The 16,410-nt window shown below is 38.0% G+C and overlaps 1 protein-coding gene across 2 annotated transcripts in view; it reads right to left on the reverse strand.

The window, feature by feature from the left end:
- RNF145 (ring finger protein 145) overlaps positions 1-16,395 on the reverse strand; it is a 55,185-nt gene extending 38,790 nt beyond the window's left edge. Inside the window, exons 1-4 of one of the 2 annotated variants that reach the window (XM_032851686.1) lie at positions 16,089-16,395; positions 14,174-14,208; positions 10,091-10,293; positions 1,837-1,945 (exon numbers count right to left, since the gene is read on the reverse strand). In XM_032851686.1, the coding sequence (XP_032707577.1) occupies positions 1,837-1,945; positions 10,091-10,274 (293 nt within the window). In that variant the 5' untranslated portion in view covers positions 10,275-10,293; positions 14,174-14,208; positions 16,089-16,395. The remainder of the gene's footprint in view (positions 1-1,836; positions 1,946-10,090; positions 10,294-14,173; positions 14,209-16,088) is intronic. The other variant, XM_032851687.1, reaches the window with a different exon arrangement.
- Between the last annotated feature and the right edge of the window lie 15 nt (positions 16,396-16,410).

Below are 16,410 nucleotides of genomic sequence, written 5' to 3' on the forward strand. Positions count from 1 at the left end.
ATATACACACAAAAATGATGAATCCGAAGCATATATACTCTACTGCATTATATTCTACAGACACAATTTTTGCTTAAAAATGAATAAAGATAGAGAAGTATCTCTACTTGGAGCTTGAGCTCAGATTCAGAGGTGGGTAAGGCCATAGGAAGAGACTATGTAGGGTTTGGGGCTGGTGGTGCTGCAATGGGAAGGACATCATGTTGTCTGTGTTAGTACTAGCCCCTGGACTCCTACTCTAGGCTATGTGGAAAAAGACGCTACAAATCTACTTCATGTTCCCATGAAGGAGTCCAAGACACAGAGACATACTCGTGTGACACAAAATTAGAAAACTCATGTCTTCACTTTAGGTGAAGCACTGTTAGGATTGCAAGAAATGTAGCACTACCCTGGTAGCTCCAGATTTTGCAACTTTGACACCTGAGGACATACCCTGGGCAAAACAGCAGATGTCAGTGAGCAAAACACCACTTTCCAAGTACCATTTTGAGTAGAGGAAATTGACCAGACAGGAAGAGAGGAATGGAATGTAAGAAGACTGAGTTTCTACGGAGCACTTTGGCGCATCTGAGAAATAACTCGGTAAGTATTAAGGAGGATGAAGGTCCTACTTCAACAACAAGGGATGAGAGTCAGTGACTTTTATTATTTTCACTCTTTCATATCCATGAAAGTGGTGAAAACTGGAAGATATTAAAAATCATCGGAAGGAAATGCCAAAATTTTAACAGGTCTGTCTCTGGGTGGTGTAATTTCAGTTGACTATTACTGCCTTTAAATTTCTGTATTTCCCAAGTCACCTATAGTGAACAGTGTTATTTTATAATCAGAGAGTAAATACAGTTTCTACATCAACCATTCAATTCTAGTAATATAAAAATGCTATTTTAAGATTTTCAAGCCCACACCAAAATCTGTTTTTCAGACCTCCAGACAGTTACATCTTGTTAAATATGCAAAGTAACCATCATTCTTTTTAGACTGGGAGTATATTTCATTATGGTTATACATTTCAAACAAGATAAAAAAAAATTAGAGGTGCCTGGATGGCTCAGTCAGTTGAGTGTCTGACTCTTGATTTTGACTCAGGTTATGATCTCAGGGTTGTGAGATGAAGTTCTGCATGGGACACTGCACTGGGTGTGGAGTCTGCTTAACATTCTCTCCCTCTCCCCTTCCCCCACATTTTACACGTGCACTCTCTTTAAAAAAAAGAAAAGAAATTATACCCAGCAAATTTATTTATGCCCGTTACATTTACTGTATGGCTTTTAGTTTCCCTGTATTTTAACACTCTGTTTCAAAGGAGGAAGCTCATTTTCCCTAGCAGACCAGTCTTAAAAATTAGGACTAGCAGACCTAAGCAAACACATTATTAAAAGTTGCAGAACATCTGGGCTATACCATGAACCTCACCAAATAATTTATATAAATCCACTATATAGAAAGTTGCACCAATTCTCAAGCAGCATAAACTGCCTTCTTAAAATGGTGAAAATAATCAAGTCCATAATTGTTCAAATGTTCTTCAGCTTGTCTTTATAAATTCTTTTCTTAGGTAATTTAGAAAAGCTCATAAGTTTCTCTGTAAACATAATCTCAAAGCTTACTTCATGTTAAGATCGTTTTTTAAAAGCAGAAATAAAATTTGAAGCATAACCCCAGCTATTAATTCAATACAAAAATATTTATTTAGGAAACAAATACTAAAAAAACAGTTTGGGATACTTAGCAAAGCCGTAGCTTCTTAACAGTGCTCATGAAACATATGTTTTCAGTAATGAAAAACTTTAAATTCAGTCATACATTTCAAAAATGAGGTCACATTCTTACCTGGAGATTTGATGCCCAGCATAGAGGAGCAGGGCAGTCAAAAAATATAGGTAAAGCTGAACCAGATGCTGCCTGGGCAAGGTTAATAGCACAACACTTAAAATATATCCTGGAATAGAAATAAAAAGAGATTATAAATAAAATACAATTCTAATTTAGTCTCCCAATTAATCACACTAAAAAAAGAGCTTAAAAGTAAATTATTTTACAATTAGGTTTCAACAACTTTGAGTTTTTTACTTCACTACTGAAATAAATTTAATACAGTAAAAACCACTATGGATTATCTGTTGAAAATAAAGTATTTTTCACTTTTTTGTACATTATTCTACTTTATAATCAAAACAACACACAAAGGTACAAAAGGACTCCTCTCATGATCTACCCTTCCTTGATGTCTGCTTATTTGTTCTACATCAATTCTCTTATTCTCTAGTCCAGAGGAAGAACTGTCCTTAATGTCCCTAAGGCTGCCTCTTCCACTTGACTCAAGGTCTTACTTTTCCAACTCCTAAACACCCTCTATCTCCTACATCTTCCTTCTCCCTGACACCAATGCTCACCTCTCTTTTCAATGGATGTATAGTGCTCTTCCTCCAATCTTGAAGAAAAACTTCTCTTCGTGCTGATTTTTCCTTTTTCTATTACCTATTTTTCTCATTCCACAGACAATGTTATAAACTATCTCTACTAGTGCTTCCATTTTCTAGCCATCCACTATTCCCTCTTTATCCTCTACAACCTACAAACTCTCAGAGCCCTGCTTACTAACTTCCACTCTAAAAAACCTCAGCAGTCAACTGCTTACTTGTCAAATCTAAAACATCCTGCTTATCCTTGTCCCAGCACCTGAAGCGGCCACCCTCAAAACTGGCTCCTTGGATTTTCTTTAAACCTCCAAATTCTCCCCTCCACTTTCTTTTTACTCCCCCAAAATGAACACAGGAAATTTAGTCCCTGAACAACTGCTTTTCTCTCCAAAAAGTATCTAACACAAAGAATTTATGTTGTTGCTTCAAATATACTATTCCAAATGTATGTTATCAACAGTTACTGAGAACCTACCTAGTACACACACAAAAAAGGCATCATTTCTTATTCTAAGACATCTCATATCTCATGATGCCAGACATACACCACTTAAATGTTCTCATATGCATGTACAAACTGAGTTCCCCCCTTTCTCCCTCAACAGGCTAGCTCGGCCTCTTTTTCTCCTAAATCCCATTCACTCAGACTCAAACCAAGTCATCTTTTCTGTCACCACCAAATCCTGCTGAGTCTTCCCCATAAGTCTCTCGTGTCACCCATCCTTTCCAGTCCCCATGCCCCACCCAGTGCACTCTGTAATATGCAGTGTACCAACTGCTATTCTTCTTGCAGTCTCTTTCCATCCTCATTCATCCTGTACTTAAGTACAAAACCAACCCTTTCATCTAGACAACTCTCTTGCTCTAAAAACCTTCAAAAATTCTTAACTTTTCAGTCTGACACTTTAGGTCTTAGGACATCTGGTTCCAGTCTAATCTTCTATAACTGTTTTCTACTTATTAATGAGTCTTTATCAGGGTATGGTTATCTCTTCTCAGTACCCAGTGCTCCTCTCATACTTACAGCTAAGAAATCAATCATGCTTAAAGCTATGGAAACAGAAGCAATAATGCTGGAGACTAAAGAGGTAGAATTCAGATTTCTTGCACATCCGAACTTTAAGAACAATCCAACAGAAACTAGAGATAGGTATTTCTATTTGCTTTTAATTTCCTAAAATAATTTTTCCAACTTATTTTGTTAATCCCTATCTCAAAGGACTTCAGAGGTATTTAAAAGGATGTTTCTTACATTAAGCAAGCATGTTCAGTGTTTGTAGCTGAAGGATTCAATCTATTGCATGAAATCTCTCCTTAAAATTTTCTTTTAATGAACTATCATTTTCCTTTCCAGATATTCCTATCTTTCCCTTCTCACGCACATCTCATAAGAAATCCTCTGGACACGGGACGCCTGGGGGGCTCAGTGGGTTAAAGCTTCTGCCTCCCGCTCATGTCATGATCCAAGGGTCCTGGTATCGAGTCCCGCATCAGGCTCTCTGCTGAACAGGGAGCCTGCTTCCCCCTCTCTCTCTGACTGCCTCTCTGCCTACTTGTGATCTCTGTCAAATAAATAAATAAAACCTTAAAAGAAAAAAAAATCCTGTAGAATGAACATACTGATTTATTCAATCTTTCAATTATCCAGTCACTCAACCAATTATTACATGTAAAGTGTGACCCATATGCATTCCTAGACATGGAAGATCCAAAGAATAAAGAAATCACAGTCTAGAGCAAAAATAAACATGGACAAAACTGTGTTACAATAAAAAAATATTAGAAGGGCTGTGGTTGATTAAATGATTAAGTATGACCTGGACCTAGAAGGGTGAATGGATCTTTGCCAGGCTAAGAAAAAGCAGCAGCATTCCTGGAAAAAAGAATAGCAGGCATGAAAACCATTAAAAAAATAAAGGATATTTTCAGGAAACAATAAACTCTGTAGGTTACAATAGAGTTTCATGTAAATAAAATTAAAAAGTACTGGCAGAAGATGCTAACAGAACTGGTGACTAACACTTCAGTAACGTACACAATAATAAAGGAGTGCAGACTGGGCCATCAGTTCTCAAATCCTTTGGATACACTTTAGGTGAGGTAAGAATACAAAAAACAGGGCGCCTGGGTGGCTCAGTTGGTTAAGCCACTGCCCTCGGCTCAGATCAGGATCCAGGAATCCCCGGAACCAGTGCCACATCAGACTCCCTGATCAGCAGGAGGTCTGCTTTTCCCTCTGACCCACCCCCCTCTCACGCTCTCTCATTCACTCTCTTTCAAATAAATAAATAAAATCTTTAAAAAAAAAAAAAAGACAAAAACCAAAACAACAAAAACACTATGCCTCACCTATACCCCATTTCATATTCCAGTGGAATAATAACTCTGTGATAACAACAAAATATATCACACGAGAAGTTTCTTACACAATGATGAATTCTGCTAAACCAAGAACAATATGAATTAGTTATCTGAACTATAACATGTATGTAATCTAGCTACTTGAAAAATAAAAGCCAAAACTATGGCTGACACAAATATGCATCACTAGTCACTCTTCAACAAACCACATCAAACTCTACTGATAATGATGAAGCTAACGCAACAGTAATTTACAATTAAAACGCAAGACCAGCAGCATTTAAAAATGATGACCTACCTAAAATAACATTAATGAGTGTTTCTAACACCATGTATGAATTTCTGCTATTTATGGATGATTTTAGTAGTGAAGAAAAAAAATGAGGACCTGAAATAAATCAGCAACTTTGGTACGGAGTTGGTAGGGTCAGCTATAAGATATTTAAATAAGTCTTAGTGGTGATCTATGGGTGAGTGCTTGAGAACAAGGAAGTGAAGAGGATTCTGATGTTTTAGCTTGGGTAGTAATCAAGAGGGCAGCTTTGCTATTAAGACAGGAGACACAGAAGGAGGAGGAGGTTTGAAGTAGAGATGATGAGTTCAGTGACCATAAACTCAAGCATCTACAGAATATTTAGGTGAAGATGTCTAACAGTAGTTAGAAATCCATTCAGTACCAGGCACTAGTGAGGAGCTAGGAATCCTGAGATAACAAACCACCCCATTCCTACCTTAAAGGAGCTCACAATCTAGTTAAGAAGGTAGACTAACACCAGGATCCTTAGAATGCAGCATAGTAGAGGTACAAACTGGGTACCACGGGATAATAGTGGAGGAACACTAACACACTAGGTGGTCAAAAAAGCAATGGAAAGTGGACATAGAGATTTACAGCCCAAACTATGTGAGATCACACACACAACAAAAGATGAAAATTAAACACAAATCCTGGGCCCTATCAACACTTAAGAAGTCTAAAGAAAAAACCAAGACAGTCAGAAGGAATGGTCAGAAAGTTAGAAACCAGGAACACTGTTCTGAGGAATCAGTCAACAACTTCATAAACATGGGAGGGTCTGCAGAATGAGGACACAAATAAAGCTCGAGTTTTACATTTTAGGTTAGTCACTAATCATTTTAGTGATTGCAGTTTCAGTGGAATTGTTCTCATATCCACGTTTTCCTTTCCAACTTCAACAAGGCTAATCTGGCTCTCATTACCTCTTGCCTAAAATCTTAACTGGTCTTCTTACCTCTGGTTTCTCCACTTGCCCCCCATCCCCACCCCCAACCCAGGAGTCTATACAACACTGTCTAATCACTCTTCTTAAAATGCAGTTCACCTGCTCTAAATCCTTCGCTGACCCATCACTATCCACCAAATTAAGTGTAATACCTAATACATGTATTCAGGTCTTTTCACAAATGGCCCCACTCTGCCTTTTCAATATTACTTCTGTTTCCCTTTTTATATCCTACACTTTGCAATACAATTCAATAATTAACATTCCACCTATTATATTTAAACAATCACTTCTTTTTGCTATTCTCATAACCCACACCGGAAAACTTCTCAATTTGAAGGTACAATTATATTCCATAAACACGAACTTTTAACCACACCTTGATTTTTAAGCTCTTAATAACAAAGGATATAAAAAGGGGAAAAGGAAAAGTCACAACTGCAATAAAAAAAATAAAATATCTAGGAATGAATTTAACAATAAATGCCCAAGACCTCTATAATGAAAACTTTAAAACACTCCAGAAGGCTCAAAAGAAATCTGGAACATAGGGAGGCTCTCTACATTCATACCCAGAGAAGAGTTAGCATCTTTAAGCGATCTCTTCATCCTAACTTCGACTAAGTAATTCTAAAGTTCACATAGCAAAGAGTGTCAGAAAAACTCTGAGACAAAGGGACTCAGTCCAGACGATAAAATAGTCTAGGTATTCAGTAAGACCACACACTGAAAGAACAAGAAAAAATATTCAAAAACGAAACCAAATAGATGTGACAATTTAGTATATAATAATCAGTCAGGAAAAGTTGAACTACTTAATAAATACATGGAGACTACCAGATAGCTACCGGAGGAAAAAAATTTTACCGTAACACAATATACATGCAGATAAAATCCTAAGTGAAGAGAAGATGTAAATAATGAAACAAAAATAATGGAATAAAACATGATAGAGAAGTCTTTTCTAGTAATTGAGTCAAAATTCCAAGTTATAAAAAAAGAAATAAAAAAAATTCGACCACATTAAAACAAATTCTGCATTAAAATATATATATATATATCATAAACCAAAAATCAAGACAACCAAAATGGGAAAAAATAATTTCAATCCAAATTGAAATTCAACCCAGTAATTTCAATTCAAAGGGCTAATTTCCCTAATGTATACCAAACTCCCACAAATCAGCAAGAAAAAGTTATAATCCAGAGAAGGCCAGTTTAACTACTACTCTCTGTTCGTGCTGTGCCGCTTTTCACCTTGAGCTATAGCCCCAGTAAAGCGCTGCCTGTGCCTCTGGGGAAAAAAAGGGGGGGATGGGCTAAAATCCCAAGAAAAATGAACAAAGGACATAAACTAACAACTCTCACACATTTTTCTTAAACATGTGGATAAATACAATCTCACTCATAATAATACAAATAAAAACTAGTTAGAACACACCCATTTTTCACCTACTGGAGTAGCCAAATATAAGAGTTTGAGAACACTGATTTGATAAGGATATAAAACTACAGGAACTCTCAACCACTGTCTGTTATAGGTACAAAACAGTAAAACCCTATGGAGAGCAGTATCAGTCAATATTACAAATGTGTCTACTCTTTCACCCAGAAACTTCACTTCTAGTAATTTATCTCAAGGCTATATTTGCACCTATCAAAATTATAGCTATATAAAATTATTTAGTACAATACTAAATGAAAAGGCAAAAAAGAGTAATTAGTTCAATGAATTATGATATAACCATACAAGGATACTATGCCACTACAAAACAGAACTAGAGGGCTGGGGGGAGAATGAGGCCTGAACATTTAATCAGAATCTTAAAATTTGGCATAATAGAAAGAGTCAACATAAAAACAGAATACAAAGCTTTATTTCATGAATATCTAAAAGCAGTAGTAACGGCTCTGTGATACATCATTAAGTTAAACAACGGGTCGAGAACAGTGTATATTATCCTGTCATCTATACAAAAAGGAAGACATACATATATTTATTGCTACATATTTATATTTACCAATATCTTTATATTGACATATGTACATAAAAAGATCTCTAGAATTTTTCACAAGGAAATAAAAATAGCTACTTGCTTGGGCTCAGAAAACTTAGTGGATGATGACCAGAGATAAGGAGGAACACAATTTTCACTGAACACATTTTATGTTCTGAAATTTTTCAAACATAAATGTATAAGCACATTACTAATTTTTATAAAAAAGAATTTTAAAAATGTATTTAAGGGTGAAATCTAGTAAAATGGAACATTATGTAACTACCTAAATAGTCTGACACAGAAGTTACTCTAACCAAAAAACTGCTCAAGCTGATAATGTCTATTCATGTAATCAATGAGCTTATTCTACCACAGCATGTAGTAAGTGTATTTAAGAAGGCTCAGTTGAGTTCCCAAAGTTATAAGCCAGAGTATGAACTTTAATGTACGATAACCCATTCAATTGCTAAAATTAATGTTTCTGGTTATTAGGCAGCTGTTTTTAAAATAAATATTTCAATCTATTCAGAAATAATGTATGTGATAAGCACATTTTTTTAAACCACAGTGTGAATTACTTTGCTGATTAAGCTAAAAATCTAAGCCAAGTAGTACCCAATTGTTCTTCTAATAACAGACTGGAATTATTTTCCATAAATTGGCTAACATACAAAGCCTTTAATAAAGGGCTGAGAATTATAGTGTTTTGCAGCATAAAAGAACCTTCTCATTTCAAAGAATTTCCCAAGGTAGTGCCACCTAAGAGAAGAATTTATTGTACCCAGATGTTCTGCTTCTAGTGCACTGCCTTTTCTACTACCATACTTTTTTCCCACAATGGCTTACTTGGAAATCTCTTAGAGCTATAAAGGGGTTTCAGGACTAAGATCTGGAACCCTAAAAGTCCTTCTATACATAAATATAAATCTCATAGAAACAGAACAAACCCTTCACAATTTTATAAAACATATACCTGCATGGGCAATTCTAATAATAAAAATATTATTAAGCCACTATAGTACATCATTCAAACCGCATCTTGAGTTATACAATAGCAATGTCAAATGAAAATATATTATTGCTATCATCACATATAAATGAAAAATTAACCTAAAAATTAAAAATCTGGACTTTTATTCTAGATGAATTTTTATGTTTCCTGCCTGTATTTCTTTTTTCTAAGATTTTTTTTTTTAAGTAATCTCTGCACCCAAGGGGGAGGAGCTCAAACTCACAACCCTGAGATCAGAGTCACATGCTCTACTGACTAACCAGGCAGGTGCCCCTCCTGCCTGTACTTTACTGACTTTAACTTCTTTAACCTCTCAATATTGCTTTTACTACTAACTCCAAATCACATCAATTATATTCCAAGGACTATTTTTTTAAATTATTATAAATGTTATTTCCAACATTTCATTTAACTGAAATAAATGCCTTGTGTTCAACTGATGTTAATGTTCTGAGACAATAAAGAATGTTACATTTAAAAAGCTCTGAAGTACTAACAAAACCCAAAATAGACAAATCAGAACAGGCCAAATGCCTACAAAGGCAGTTCTCGTTATTTACATTTCATCATATTAAAATCTAACATGTTTCATTCTGCCTTCTAGCTTCATCCGGTAAAATAAATCCAACACTGTCTGTTTTCTTCTACCCTTAATAACTCATATGCAATGGTAAAACAAATTATACTACAAACAAGATTCCTAATCATTCATCAATGACTGTATCACTGTCATCTCAATGTAAACAAATTTCATTTTACTCTAATTTAAAACCTACACAGACATAAATCAGAATGCTCACTAAAATATTAGGAAAGGTAATGTAGGGGTACCTGGTGGCTCAGTCGGTTAAGTGTCCGACTCCTGATTTTGGCTCAGGTCACAATCTCAGGGTTGTGAGATGGAGCCCTGTGCTGAGTATGGAGCCTACTTAAGATTCTCTCTCCTTCTCCTTCTGCTCCCTGCAACCCCATGCATGCTCCCTCTCTCTAAAAAAATAAACAAGCAAACAAATAAAAAAGAAAAGAAAAGATAATATAGACACTTACCTACATAATGCATATTAAGAGCCAAATACTTATACTGGAAAAGAGGGTTATTACTGAGGCTACTTCTTTGGATCTGCTGGAAGAAAGAGCTGACATCCCATCTGTACAGGACATCCAACAGCATGATGCTTGGCACCCTCAGGGCCACATTTAACACTGCTTCCAGTTTCTCCTTTGCAGCCATGTTTTTTCTTGGAGCAGACCTAAATTCAGGAGACATAATATACAACAATAAGTCACCTCAAATAGCTTTTAGATATTCTCTTAACGAATCTAATGGATTGTCACATACTATACAACATATAAAACTCTTATCACATCTACTACTTCCAGGTATCCATAAAATAAGCCTTGTATTGTGTTTTCACATTGACTCTTTTAGGTCTTCCCATCTGATTAAGTGATAAGGCCTCAAAATTTATTTTTAAAAAGCTTAACTCCAACTCTGGGCACTAGCAATAAAACACCCTAATAATACTATAGCGTTTGTCCAATTAACTTGAAAGGAAAAATTCACTCCTATAAAACTGAGATTTATGTAGCTCTAAAAAAAAGAGCAAATTTTAAGTGGTTATTATATGAAAAAGCCTAAGATTCAATAAAAATTTGATGATTACATATTTAGTTTGCAGTATCTCACAGTCTATCCTTTTCTGTATTACAACTAAAACTGAAGTACTGAATTTACATGACACAGGTATAATTCAGAGAGCTCATGATACAGGTAAAGACAACATAGTTGGCAATAATGTTTCCTTCAATATTAAAGTTAAAATCTCCATCTGAAATTCCCATAATCTGCCTTCAAAGTGGGGAAACAAAGCTCATCAAATTCTTCCCTGTGATTCACAGATATGCTAGCACATGGAAGAAGTCAGGCTTTGGAGTCTGTAGCCCTATCTTTGCTCAGCTGTTGATGAGTTGTAAGAGTAGAATTTAAAAAAAAAAAAAAAAAACCTTTCTGGGGGGGGCAGAAAGGTAATGAAAGATATCTAGGACAATCCATTATTTAAAGGACAACACTCCTTTATAAGACAGAGCTTTAAATCAATCTGAGGAATTATGAGACTAAGGCAAACAGAAGTGGGTTAAAGACAATTTTAAGAGTAATGATAATTCTGGATTGTTGGTTCTGACAATATCCTTTTAAGAATTTTGCTGACAGCTAAAATTTCCGGCTTTGGCAGTAATTTCAGACATTACAGGACAAATGAAAACATTTACTTCTGAAGAAAATTACAGTGACAGACTGCTATGCTATGGTTAAATATGTCAGTATTTCCAATTTACCCCCTAATTTTCATAGCTTCCTAGCTCAGTTAAAAAAAAAGTTCAACTTAACAAACCATTGTAAGTTCTTCACTCACTGAAAAACTGATTACACCGATCATTGAGTGATCATTTATCATTCCCATTACTCAAAAGTGATATATCCAAGAATGCAAAATAAAATTTTCATAAACTAAATTCTGATTACTTTAAATGAACAAGACCAATTTAATAATTTTCCTACATAAGAAAAAAATATTGTTTGAGAGTCAAAACTAAATGTTGTGTCCTAACAGGGAAAAAAGCACTGAAAAATAAAAACTCTAATCAACATTTATTGCAAATTACAGCATTCAGGAACTTCAACTTCTCAAAGCTCATGATATTACTTAAAAAAAAGAAAAAAAATTTTTTTTGAGAAGAAATACACCAAAGTATCACTTAACATCCTTTCAATAGTAGGGCTAAGGTGATTTTTATTCCCTTCTTTTTCTGTTTGCCAAATGTTGTAGAATAGCCATTACTGGGCATCAAAAATAGAAATTCCTTTGTAAAAAGTGTTAATATATCTAAGCTATCTAGATGACTAAGAAAATATACACAGAACATAACTACTTACTCAGGTGGTCAAACAGATAACTCAGTTTGGTTTATTTCAAAGTACACAAACAGATTTTTCTCACAAACCACCAGGCATGTGTGAAAATCACCATAGACTGAGATAATAACATCACTGAGAGGCTTTATATTATAATGGAGAAGTAACTCTTCCCATATTCTAGAATCCAATATAAATCACTACTGCTTTTGTAGGGACTACTACTGAGTTAATACTTGTAGTCTGTATTTATTTCATCTGACTTGGACCCTTCTCTCTTTTTTAATGTTTTGCTTTTTTTAAATGTACCCACTTTCACCATTTGCTATAGCTCTCAAAAGGGTAAAGAAAAAAAGAATTAAACAAATAACCACTCCTGTATCACAAATCAAGATCTGAACAAGGCGGGGGGAAGCTCCCTAATTCTTACAGAAGATCATCTCTATTACAAAAGAGGGCCATTAGCAGAGAATAAGTTCCCTCTCAATTATCACTATTCCTGCCTCACAAATAGAATAAAAAGAAAATTTTGAATTCCTAAAGCTCCCATTACTGAAGAATATTGGAGAATGATCCCCAAATTCTACTGTTTAGTATATCCAAGACTCAAATGTCTGAATTAAGGAGGACCTTGGATAGAAATATGCCCACTTAATAACAACTCTACTGCTCATTAAACATTTCATTTATTTCTGTATATAAGTGGCATTTTAGCAAGTCATTGGCAAGCTGGCCCTGTATATGGACACGGGAGAAACAAATTCAATATATGGAAAATCAAATAGAAAATGCTACCCACAAGGGGCACCTGGGGGGCTCAGTCAGTTAAGCATCCAACAGGATGTCAGCTCAGGTCTTGATTCCAGGGTCATGAGTTCAAGCCCAGCACAGGATGTTGAGCTTACTTTAAAAAAAAAAAAAAAAAAATCTAAAATGCTACCCATAAAAGCTGTGGAAAGACCAGAAGAAATTAAAAAATTAAAAAATTAAAATAAAAAATAAAAAATTCCCCTCTGAACTTTATAATTTTGAGCCTTTCTGAAGTATAAGGGCCACATGATATGTTGATCACCATCACAAATAAATACCATATACTACACTCCAGCACCCCACACTAAATTAACATCTAAACAAAATTTGGAAATATGTATCTTGTTTAAAATTACTGACATCGGGTGCTTGAGTGGCTGAGTTGGTTATGTGTCTGACTCTTAATTTTAGCTCAAGTCATGATCTCAGGGTTCTGAGATCCAGCCCAGCACGGTCCTCCCACTGGGGCTCCCCACTCAGTAGGAAGTCTGCTTGAGATTCTCTCTCCCTCTTCTTCTGCCCCTTCTCCCACTCTCAATAAATAAATCTTTTTAAAAATAAATAAATAAAATAAAATCACTGAAATCATTCACATTTGCCAAGCCACTCTATTAGAAGCATGAAGGAAAAATGGAGATTTCTCTCCTGGGGTAAAAAAGGACTGTACTTCTATGATGTTTGGTTCAAGCCTAATTTATTTTTTTTTTTGAAACTTATTCTCAGAACTAATGAGCATATTCCAAGTCAGAAGGAGCTTAAATTTCTCTTAAAATCAAAACAATACTAGATAATCCTTAAAAATAAGCAGAGGAACTGAATGCAAAGAAAATTTAAAGCCCTGATAGCCCTGTAGCCAAATATATAAGCTATTTCCTGCCCTGTACAGTCACACAAATTTTCTCCTCCATGAAAGATTTTTATATTTTCTCCTTACATGTTTTAAGAACTGGGAAAGTAATATGCCAAAACAACATCTCAGCAAATAATGTAAACTAAATGTGACTCAAACTTAAAAATGGTTTACACAGTGGAACAGCTTTAAAAAAAAAAAAAAAAAAAAACAACACCTTTCCAAAAACAGCAAAAAAAGACTCAACAAATGCTAACCAAAAACAGGACCACAATGATTTCGCTAAATGACTTTCCCAGGCTTGGAAGCAGCAATCACTACTTACACAGTAATGTCCTGTGCAAGTATAACATTGCACAGTTCACCATTCATATCTGTGGGTTAATAAACACAGGAGTCTCATTCTACACTTTCCTAAAAACACTGCGTTTTGGTTTTGAATATGAAGAAATCAAACAAATCAACCTGAACAATTCAGAAAATGTACATTTTTAAATTCACAGCTTGTCTGTTAAAGAATTATGTTAAGAAAAAGAAACAGAAAATTCGATCTTACCAAAAAGAGGGTATTCACATCTCCTAGATAAACTCCTTAAAAAAAAAAAAAGCAAATATAAGAAAGCTGTATGATCCAATTTTAAATTCAGTACAATAGAAAATTTAAGATTGGAAGTTTCTACACCTTTTTCTCCCATCAAAAGAAAAAAATCATCATTTTTTCTTTATCCATCCAATGAAAAAAAACTCTACCACCGCTAAAACCAATCTCAAGAAAGGTTTTCTGGCTGTCCATATGTTAGGACAGTAAGCCCTGAAAATGTTAGAGGGCAAAACTAGAGGCTAAAATCATAAGTAAACTCAGCCCCAAAGAGATACCCGGGAGGAGAACGCCATGTCTTACATAAGCATTGGCACATGTGTTAAATATAGCTGGTCCTCCCCACTCCCACACTATTGCCAGCTAACTTTGTATGTACCTGATTTCCACATAAACTACTAGCAATTCTGTGGTTTCTCGGTATCTCCAAAGTGGCAAAAATATGAAGTCCTCTCTGAATAACCGGACCATCTTTCAATTCCGAGGCCAGGCAGGGAATAAAAACTGCTATCTCTGCCATTGGGCGCTCAGCCTGGGTCACGACTGCAGCACCGACAGCTCATCCCTTGGGCATGATTCAAGATTCAGTAGATCGGCACAGTCCGTATTTTAAAAAATAAAGACACACAGTCCTCTCCTTTCCTTTCAAACTAGTTTCCTGTTTACTGCAGACTGCGATGCAAAGCCATCCATTAATCTTTGATGCCTTCTCACTGAAAGCCCCCTTCCTCTCTCCCCGCACCTCCTCCCCCGTCTCCCCCCCACCGCGCCCTGCCTGCTGATCTCAGCGGCGTTTGAACTATAGTAACCCCAACCCAGCTAGCTGCAAAGCAGGCAGCGCAGCAGCAGGGCCGCTGCCGCCGCGGGGCTAGGGGATTACGTTCGCAAAAACTCTGCCAGTAGAGAGGCCCGTGCCAGGGAGCTCCCCTCCTCTGGCCAAGGGTGCTGGCTCCGCGGCGCCACGCACCAAAAAGCTTGCAAACACAGACGCGGGCGAAGTTCATCATCGTCGAGTAGCTAGGGGGCTCATTCCTAAAGGGAGGGCAAGGGTCTTGGGTGGAAAAAGCAGAACAGGAGTAAGGTGGAGAAGGAAGGGATCGCAGGCGAGAGAGGAAGCGATGGGGACAAAAAGGAAGGGATAAGGAGCGCTCTCACGGTAAAATAGGGCTGACAGATGGGATGCAAAGCAAATGGGCCCCCATTCGAAGAATGGTTTGGCAGGCCTTTCCGAACTCCCAAACAACCTCAAACCGCATAAAAAGAGAAAGGAGGAGGCTGAGTAGACCAAAGGAGGATAAGTCTAAAGAAAAATGGGAGGGAAGCTTGGAAGCAAAGTGGACAAAGACGCCAAAGACGTAAAGTTGGGAGTGGAACTGGAGAAAAGGAGCTGCAAAGGAGCAGCTAGAAAATGGGTAGCTCAGGAAGGGGCTTAGAAAAGGCCTCGAAATGGGGTCCTGGGGAAGCGACGGAGCAGAGCTCAGAGAAAAAGCATCTTAGGAACGCCGCGGTAGGTGAGGGATGCGTTCAGGAGGGTGGGTAGCTGGGAAGGCGGCGCACAAGGACCGAAAGCTGGGGGAGGGGGCTCTAGTGCGGGGCCCCGGGAGGGGAAGGCAAAGTCGGAAAGAGTGGGGGGCGGGGGAGAGGTCCGCGGGAGGACCGACGGGAGGGAGGGGACGCAACGGGTGAAAAGGGGATGGGGACGCCGCCGAAGCTGGGAAGAAGGAGGGACGTGAACCAAGGAAGGGGCGAAGCGGGAGAAGAGGAAGGAGCCGGCAAAGGGGTGGGGGAGGGGAGAAGGGAGGATGTGCGAAGGGCGGGGGGCGGGGACGCGCCGGGATAAGATGAGGCCGGCCGGGGCGGACGGCTCGGTCACCTCGGGCTGTGGCCTCCCTCCCCGCAGGGCGGCGCCGCCGGCGGGCAGGCGAGCTCCGCAACTCCCCGGCTCTCTCACCCGCCCTCCCGTTCTCCTCGGGCGGCGGGGGCCGGGACGGCGCGGCTCACAGCGGCGGTTCTTCCGCGCCGGCCCTTGGTTGCAGCGTCTTGGGAGGCGGCGGCAGCGGCGGCGGCAGCGGCCCGACCCGTGCGGTCACCATCGTCCGCGGCGGCAGGCGCTCGCGGGCCGAGCCCCTCAACAGCCGGTGGCAGCCATGGCCTACTGCGCTCGTTCCTCCCGCCCCCGGCGCTCTGCGGCGGCC

The sequence above is a fragment of the Lontra canadensis genome, unplaced genomic scaffold (assembly GCF_010015895.1).
Source record: "Lontra canadensis isolate GAN:19392208 unplaced genomic scaffold, GSC_riverotter_1.0 scaffold5, whole genome shotgun sequence".
NCBI lineage: Eukaryota > Metazoa > Chordata > Mammalia > Carnivora > Mustelidae > Lontra > Lontra canadensis.